The sequence below is a fragment of the Chaetura pelagica genome, unplaced genomic scaffold (genome assembly GCF_000747805.2).
Source record: "Chaetura pelagica isolate M959 unplaced genomic scaffold, ChaPel_1.0 scaffold405, whole genome shotgun sequence".
Classification (NCBI taxonomy): domain Eukaryota; kingdom Metazoa; phylum Chordata; class Aves; order Apodiformes; family Apodidae; genus Chaetura; species Chaetura pelagica.
Window position 1 is genome coordinate 5,425,874 of NW_009953489.1, and position 8,753 is coordinate 5,434,626.

Here is an 8,753-nt window from a genome sequence, read left to right on the forward strand (position 1 = left end):
GGCGGTGCCCCCCTGCCCAGCCTCGGGTCACCGAGGGTGCTAGAGCAGGCACGGCTGCATGGCTGGGGCAGGTGGGTGCCCTGCTGGCACTCTGGGAGGGAAGGGGTCTGGAGTATGGGTGAGTGTGCCTGGGGCCAGCAGGGAGAAGCCTTGGAGCTCGTGAGCCAAGGGAAGGAGCCAAGAGCTGGCAGTGCCCACCTTCTCCCTCTGCACCCTGGTGCTGGGCAAGCATGGGAGGCAGCAGCCAGCCACCTACTTGCCATGGGTCCCACGCATCTCCCCAGGTCTGCTGCTTCCCTGTCCCCCTTTCACCTGCAGCGATGCAGGAAAGGGATTTCTGCCTGACTTCTCCCTCCTGCACACCCTTCTCCCAGCCCTCTCCCCCTCTGCCAGCTCATCCGTGCTGGAACAGCTTCCTTGCCTCACTGGAGAGGGGCTGCAGGACCCAAGATTGCACAGGAGGCCCCATACCTCCTCCCCACCCCCAGAGAGACACCTCACTCTCCTCTCCCCTTCCCAGCAGAGCTGGCACCCGGCACCTCCACGCCGGGGTCCAGGCAGTGTGATCCAGCTGGAGCTGAGCTACACTACCCAGTTGGCTTTATCACCCCCATGGCAGGGTGGCTCCAGGCCCACAACCCGTGGAGTCCAGCCCCACAGCCCGTGTAGGGCTGGACAACACAGCCTGGAGCTGCTGGTTGACGCGAGGGGTTGCAAAGGAGGCACAGGGTGTGCGGTGCAGCCGGCGCTGGGCTCCCAGTAAGCTCCAGTGAGAACCCAGCCCAGCCCGCCTGTGTGTGCTCACCCACCGGCTCCGCTCAGCTCTCCAGCCTTCCCCTCTCCCCGAGCGGTGCTGCAGGAGCAGTCTCAGGCAGGCTTTGGGTGAAGGAGGAGAGCAGGAACAGGAGTGGGATTCAGTTCATCAGCCCGCGGGGAGCCAGCAAAGTGCAGCGTTAGGCTCCGGGAGCAGCAGGGTGCAGGAGGGGAGGGGTTGGGGTGCAGCCCCTGCCCCAGGGTGAGCAGGGACAGGGTCTGCAGCTCCGCACAAAACTGAGCAGCAGCAGAGCTGGACAGGCAGGGAGGGTGGAGAGGGACAGAGGCAGAACGACTGGAGTGCAAACTGAGCTGCCTGAGCAGCTCTGGAGTGAGCAATGAGGCTTGAAGGGGGGACAGGACTAGTCCCTGCTGTCCTGAGGGTCCTTCAGGGCTGGGTGGACCCCAGCAGTAAAGTGGGGTTAACTGGATTAGAGTTTGCCCCAGCAGCTGAGCCTGGGTGAAGCAAACCATAGTGTCCCCCTGCCTCAGAAGCACAACCAGAGTCCTGGTTCATGCCTGCCAGAGGGCAGGGCTTGGAGGCAGAGCACCCAGGGCTGCTGTGACTGGTGCCTTACACCCCACAGCCCAGAGCTTGCCTGGTGAGCTGGCAAAGAGCAGCAGCTTTGGCAGGAGCAAAGGGCATCTTCCCCTCAAAGAGCATCTCCCACAGCAGAGCATCTTCAGCCACTGCTCCCCATCCATGCTCCCCAGGGGCCAAGCCCACCTCTGGGCACGAGCTGGCTCATGTTCTTCCCTCCTGGCAGTGCTGGAGCTGCTGTCTCCCATGCCCAGTGCCTGTTGGTCTGGCTGAGGAAGCTGGGAGACACTTGGTGTGGCTGGAGCACCAATGACCTGGCTCCCGTGGGGCACAGTGGCTAAGGACAGAGATGTTCCTGAGCCAGTGCAATGCATGGAGAGCCCAGCTCAGCTTGGCACTCGCAAGGTAACAGTGCCATGGGTCCTGCCTGGGGCTCCTTCCCAAGCTCCAGAGCAGGTTTGCAAGTGAAGCTCTGCTCGTCCCAAGCACCTCCCAGCCTTGCAGCTTCTGTTCTCCCTAGGAAGGAATGATTTGCAGGCATTGGGACCTCCAGCCTGATGGATGTCCTTAGGGGAACATTAAGAACCAGGGCAGCTGCCACATGGGCAGCAAGGAGATGTCCTGTGGATGCCTGAAAGCCTTGGCAAGAAAACCAGGAGCCTGAAGCTGTGCAGTGGAAGGCAGAAACCACAGAGCCATGAGGGCCACGGTCATGGTGGGCAGGAGCTTGTGGCAGAGGCATCTGCAGGGCAAGAAACTGCAGGGCTGCTGTACTGGGGGAATTAAGGGGGTCCCACACCCTAGTTTGGAGTGTTGCTGGTGTTGCTGGCTGAGCATTTCCCTCCCCTCCCCACTGCAGGTTGCCAGGTAACACAACCTGCCAGCAAAATGCCGTGGGACTCGTAAAGCTGCCACCAGGCATCTCGGGTCGCAAGCAGATGGGGTCACCTGTGAAGGGGCTCAGGCCCTGGTTCCTGCCCCAGAGGGGAGCAGTGCAGGGTCTCAAAGGCTGGAAAACAGCTGGATGCAGCTCCCAAGTTGCAGATGCAGGATTTTGGTGTCTTAGAGACCAGTTGGGATTTGTGTGGCTGCAGGAGCAGAGCATGGGCTGCCAGCTCTGCTCCTGAAACCCCTGATGCTCAGACGGGTCCCTCAGATGTCACAGCCCATCTGAGTGTCCTGGCAGGCACATTTTAAGCTGGGGACATCAGCACGGTGGTGAGCAGCAGCATGTAGAGGGGGATGGTGCAGAGCCATGGAGCTGAAGGTGCTGCAATGGCCAGGACAGACACGGAGACAAGGTCCCTGCTCCCCAACAGATCCCAAACCACTCGGGCTTGGCCTCTGGTCAGCAGCCATCCCTCCTGTCACTTCTGTGCTCGCAGGGTGCCAAGGGGTCAGGTCAAGCCCAGGTCCTGGGTGTCCACATCAGGGTGTCAACAGTGGGCATCTCCCACCTCTGCCTGCCACCATCCTGCTGCTCCCAGGTGCCTCCGAGGCAGGGTTCCTTGTCTACAAACACAGGGCAAACTCCTTGATCCTCTGCTTTCCAGAGCTCCCATTATTGCCTTTGACATCTCCTTTTAATGCAAACTGAGGGGCTGAGCCTGGGGCTGCCTGGTGATGGAGCTCCCTGTGGGGTGGCTTCTCATTCAGCCCAGCACCATTTGTTCCTCCAGACTCACTCTGTGGGCTGGGAAAAAACCACTTGGAACATCCCGTGGCTGATGGGGCACCCACAGCCCCCCCAGACCCTGGTTGGCCAAGTCCCACCCCAGCCAGGGTCACCTTAATGCAAATGGTGCAGGAACATGAATGCAAGGAAGGGTGCTTGAAGGAAGGTGTCAGTCCAGATAGATGTGCACAGGAGGGGACAGGGCCTGGAAAATCTTTGCAGATGCAGCAATTTTCCCCTTGTTTCTGGGGAAAATAGTCTTTGTCTCTCTGAATCTGCAGTTTTCTGGCAGCCTTGCAATTCCTTGTGACAGCCGTGGCTGGGGTCAGGGGAAAATCACAGCCTCTGCCCTGCAGGTGTAATGAGAAGAGGAGGTGGCCCGGGGGGACGGGGGCTGATGGGACAAGGGGCAGCTCACTCCCTCTTCACGCTTTGCCAGGAGAAAAGGCTCTTGGATAAAAGGTTCTTGGTGTGCAGAGAGCAGCTCCCATGGCTGAGCCAATGGGTCCCTGCAGCAGTGAAGCTTTCAGAGGGGCTTGAGTGGGGGGGGTGTGTGTCAGAGACCTTTCCCACAGGGACTCCCCCTTGCTAGGAGGCTCTGGGGCAGGTCCAAGGGTGTGGGAGGAGCTCTACTCCCCTCCAGCAGGCAGTGAGGGTGCAAAGGAGATGGGGACAGGATAACTGGTGCAGTCCCCAAGGTGCAGTGTGACCCCAGCATTGACCCTCAGCCTCCCTCCCTGCTGCTGGGAACAGCCCCTGCCTTCCCTCCTTGCTTCCCCCACCATCCCTGCTTGGTGGGTGGGGGGCACAAGGGGTGTGTTTTCCCTTTTTCTCCCCGTATTTGTGCCCAGGGAGCCCCACACGCACCTCCTGGGGAGCCAGGGCTGCTCCAGCTGAGTACACCCACCCTAAATAAAACCCGTGATGCCAGCAGGACCCGGCAGCCTTCCCTCTCCTGATCATTTCATACCTCCAGCTCCCCAGCAGGTTCAGCTGCTTTGCTCACCAACAACTCACTCGTGGTCTCCCGTGTCCCTGGGAGGGGCTCCCCAGGGTCCCTGTGTCTCCTCCTGTGCCATCACCCAGGTCTCCAACATCACCGTCCCCCCTTTGCTGGACTCCCCAAAGCCTATGAGGGTTTGAACCCACCTCTCAGACGAAGGGTCCCTGAAGGTGCCCCCCTCTCTGTCCACAGAGGATGAGCTGTGGGTACGTCCTGTGCACCGTCCTGCTCTCGGTGGCCGTGCTGCTGGCTGTGAAGGTGACAGGAGCCATCCTCTTCATGAACCACTACCACACGCCGGTCACCGAGTCCCCCCCGGTCATCAGCACCAACCCCGAGGAAGCCAACGCTCTGGTCACCATCGAGAAAGCCGACAGCTCCCGCATCAACATCTTCATCGACCCCAACTGCCCCGACGGGACGGGGGCCCTGGGGCGCCTGGAGGGGCTGCAGACCTCCCTGCTGCGCGCCCTCACCGACCACGACGCCGAGGCCAAGGCCACCAGGAGCCAGCAGAAGGCCCTGCTGGTCACCGTGGCAGACGAGGTGGCCAAGCTGCTGACACACGCCGTGCAGCTGCGGGCCGACTGCGACGGCCTCAAGAAAGGGCACAGCGCCATGGGGCAGGAGCTCAGCACCCTGCAGGGAGAGCAGGGCAGGCTCATCCAGGTGAGCTGAGGCTGATGGTGCCACAGAGGTGTTCCTTGGGGACAAACGCACCCTAGGGGCATGGCTGGTGGCAGCCAGGGCAAACCTCCAGCTGGAGGAGTTGAGGGTTAAGGAGGTTGCTTAGGGATTGCAAGTTAGGAAGCACAACTTCAGCTCCAGCCTGTGTTTCGCTGCCAAACTGCCCTGGTGCTGGTGAGCTGGGTGTGCAGCCTCCTTTCTTGTGGGTCTCCTGGCTTTGGGGTAAGTCTGGGGGCTCTAAGCAGAGCTCAGCACAGCAGCATCCCAAGGGCAGCTCATGCAGCAATCAGCCCCCCCCTTATTTACAGTCCCAGAACTTCCCAGCCAATGAGCTGCGTTGCTACACTTACCTGGACACACCAGGGACCTGCTGGGTGTTGTACCAAGACCCAGGGCACGGTTGGGTTCTCAGCTCCCTGCCCATCTCTCCTGGTCCTTATCTCCTTCGGGCCGGAGCTGCTTGATCCCTGCTGCTTCACTTTGGCCGGGGGGATGGCAGGGGGATGGCAGGGGGATGGCAGGGGGATGGCAGGGGGATGGCAGGGGGATGGCAGGGACGGGGCAGCTGCCTCAGGACGCGGCTTTTCCTGCCGCCTCCACCATCCACCCCTCGCCCAGAGATGCTCTTTATCCCACCGGGTGGCAGCACCGACGCACCCAGGTTGGGGGGTTTCTCAGCCCCCTTGGCAATAGGTCCTATCTTAACCCAAAAAGCACCATAGGTGCTGTACAGGATCTGCTGTGGCTTTTATGCCCCCAGCTGGCTCCCCTGGTACCCTGCCAGGGAGCGTTGCTGCCCACAGACACGTCGGGGAGCAGGCAGAGCATCCTGGAGGGCTGCTCAAGGTGCTGGGTTACGGGAGGGATTTAACCCTATTCACCCACAATTCCATGTCCCTCCACGTGTCTCCTGCCCACAGCTGCTCTCGGAGAGCCAGACCAACATGGCTCGGCTGGTGAGCTCCGTGAGCGACGTCCTGGACACGCTGCAGAAGGAGCGTGGCGGGGCCAGGCCCCGGCTCAAGGCCGACCTGCAGCGAGCACCGGCCAGAGGGGCACGGCCACGGGGCTGCTCCAACGGTGAGACCTGGTCCCATCCATCCCCAGGGAGAGGGATGTGCCTGGGGCTGCTCTGAGCAGGTCGCTGCCTAAAAAAAGGAGGAGGGAGAAAAGTACCTGAGCTGGGGAAAACCAGCCTGGAGAAGGGATTTAATGCAGCAGGGGGGCTGGCGAGGAGGTGGAGGAGATGAAGTGGAAGGGAGGTGCCAAGTTGTGTTTCTTACCCTGTGGCCCTTGTGCAGAAACCAGCCTGCAAAGCTGGCACAAAAGCCACTTCACAGCCCTGCAGACCCACCCGTTTGGGAGTGGAGGGCAGGGCTGAGCAGGGCTCAGAATAACAGTCACTTTCCTCATCGTTTGGGTGAGATGAAGCTGAGGGAGGCTGTCCCAGGGCTGCCAGCACATGCCCACACTTTGCCTGCAGCTGCCTCCAGGCACTGGCTCCCTCCTCCCCAGCTGGGTCCCTGCCTGCCCTTGCTGTCACATGGGGACACAGGGTCTGTCCCTGCTGGCTGCTGGGGGGGTCCCCACGGTGGCTGTGTCCCCTCAGGCACTGCTTACCCAGAGCATCGGGGGAGAGAGGAGGGAAATAGCAAGGCAGCATCGAGCTGCCAACCAGAGCTGGCAGCAAGGCCAAGTGCCTTAAAGAAACGGCAAGACATTAAATTAGATCATTAATTAACCAGCTTTCCTCTCATCCCACCCCATCCCAATGCTGCAGGCTCCCGGCCCCGAGACTGCTTTGACATCTATGCGAGTGGACAGCAAGAGGATGGGATTTACTCCATCTTCCCCACCCACTATCCCTCTGGATTCCAGGTCTACTGTGACATGACGACGGATGGGGGCGGCTGGACGGTGAGTTGCCCCCCTGCAAGGGCCACGGGGTGATGCCACTGCCAGCCAGGGGCTGTCCCCATGCCAGGATGCCAGGGGTGGGACACATCGCCCTTGGTGCTTGGATGTGTCATTGGGATGGGGGGATAAATGCTAATGGGGTCTGGCTGTGCACAGGGTGCCCAGGGCAAGCAGACAGGCTTTTTTCCATCACCCGTGCTGGCAGTGTCAGCAGAGGTGCCTGATGCTTCTGGCCTGAGCCCTGTGCCAGAGCCCAGCAGCCCTGCTCCTGGCATGGGGAGCTTGCCTGGAGCTGGAGGGTGGTTCCAGGCTGGCAGTTGGATGCCATGGCTGGAGTTCATCCCTCCCAGCAGGGCTGGTGCCCACCTGGGGCACAGTGCAGCTATGGTTGTGCCATGGAGAAAATGGTCCTGGTGCTGGAGCTCAGGATGGACCCCACAGCCCATTTCACCTCATCTTACACAGGGGTGCCTGGGGCACCTCCAGTGCCACTCTGATTCACTCTCTTCCTGCCCCCCTGTCTGATTCACTTTGCCATGGGGGCAGCAACAGCCCCATAACCACAGCAACAGGGCAGGGAATGGGCAAGTTGGGGGGACCCAGTGCTGGCAACCCCAGTTCCAGAGACCCCCATGTCCAGGGAGCCCCTTGGGTGTGAGCAGCTCCTACAAAGGAGAATATGGCTTAGGGTGCCAGTAGTGCAGGGAAGGTGGCTCTGGGGAGGAGGCAGGGGACTCACTGGGACTGGGGACCTTACTGGGACAGGGGGACAGGCAGCCTCTCCCCTGAGGACATGCTGGGTGAGCCAAGCTGGCCAGCACCCCTCCAGCTGGGCACTCCAGGAAACAAATCCCCACGATCTGATTCCCCTAAGCAGCTTTGAGCAGTGCCAGGAGGGAGCTTAGCCCCCCTGTCCTCGGGGGGCTGATGACCCTTCAGCCTCAGTCTGCCCAGAGCCCACCCCGGGCAGGAGTGACCTGTCATGCACAGGTTGGTACCAGCAGCTCCAGCAGGGAAACTGAGGCACAGAGCAGCTGTGGAGACCTCAGCTCCTGGGGGGCTCACAGAGGGAAAAGAGGGGACCCCACTTGCTCCCCACATCGGGGAGGGTCCTTGCAAACCCCCTGCACAGTCTGCACAGCCTCTGCCAGCCCCAGTCCTGCTTGAGCACTGCCTGAAGAGCAGCCCAAGGTGATTAGCGAGACACTCAGAGGCTTATTTAAAGCTGCTGCAGGCAGGAGGGCCTGGCTGGGCTGCTGAGGGGGTGAAGGAAATTATTTTACACCCAGAAGCATCATGAGCTTCGGCAGCAGGACCAGCATGATGCTGCCTGCAGCATCACAGCCAGGGACAACCACATCTCTGCCCTGTCTGGACCAGGGAAGAGGAGTCAAACCCGCAGGCAAATCCCAGCATTCCCAAGATGGGCAGACCCAGAGCAGAACAAAGGTGCTCAACTCTTACTCCCATTCCCTGGGGCTGCTCTGCAGCACAGGCTCCAAAACATCCCTCCAGCCCCCCAGGGTGGTGGTGGATGGTCTCGGCCATCTCCGTTGGGCTGGGGACATGGATGGGGTCCCCGGGGTGGGGACTCACCTGGGCTCCAGATCAACCACAACACGGCTGAGCATCTCGGTGCAAAGCCTGGGAAATCTCCCCCACTTCCTCCTCTGGAGCGATTGCTCCTGACATTTGAGCTTATTTGCATGTGGGCGGGTGGGTGGAAGCGATGGCAGCAGCTGAATCAATTTTGACTGGGGAGCTTGGGAGCTGCAGAGCTCAGCCTCAGCCTCCATGGATGCCTCAGAGACCCGCGGGAGCGGGGCTGCCCTGTGGGGGAGAAACCCAGCCAGGATTGCTGCCCGGGTGCTGCTCAGCACCTCTGCAAATCTGCAGCATCACCCTGTTCCTGTGCCAGAGGCAGGGCCCCAGTTGCTCCCCATCCCTTTCCTCAGGAAGGCTGAGCAAGGCACCAGAACACCACCTCCCCCCAGGATAGCCACATCCAGCCCAGGGCAGCACACCCCTGGGACCACTTTGTGTCCCCCCCTCAGTCCTGCCTGCAGGACCACATTTGCCACTGGCTGGGGGGCACATCTGGGGCAGTACCCAAACGA

General features: G+C 61.1%; 1 protein-coding gene across 1 annotated transcript in view; it reads left to right on the plus strand.

Moving 5' to 3' along the window:
- Positions 1-8,753, plus strand: part of FIBCD1 (fibrinogen C domain containing 1) — a 26,961-nt gene that overhangs the window by 13,224 nt on the left and 4,984 nt on the right. The window contains exons 2-4 of the mRNA XM_009998986.1: positions 4,225-4,701; positions 5,640-5,799; positions 6,500-6,636. Coding sequence (XP_009997288.1) covers positions 4,225-4,701; positions 5,640-5,799; positions 6,500-6,636 — 774 coding nt within the window. The remainder of the gene's footprint in view (positions 1-4,224; positions 4,702-5,639; positions 5,800-6,499; positions 6,637-8,753) is intronic.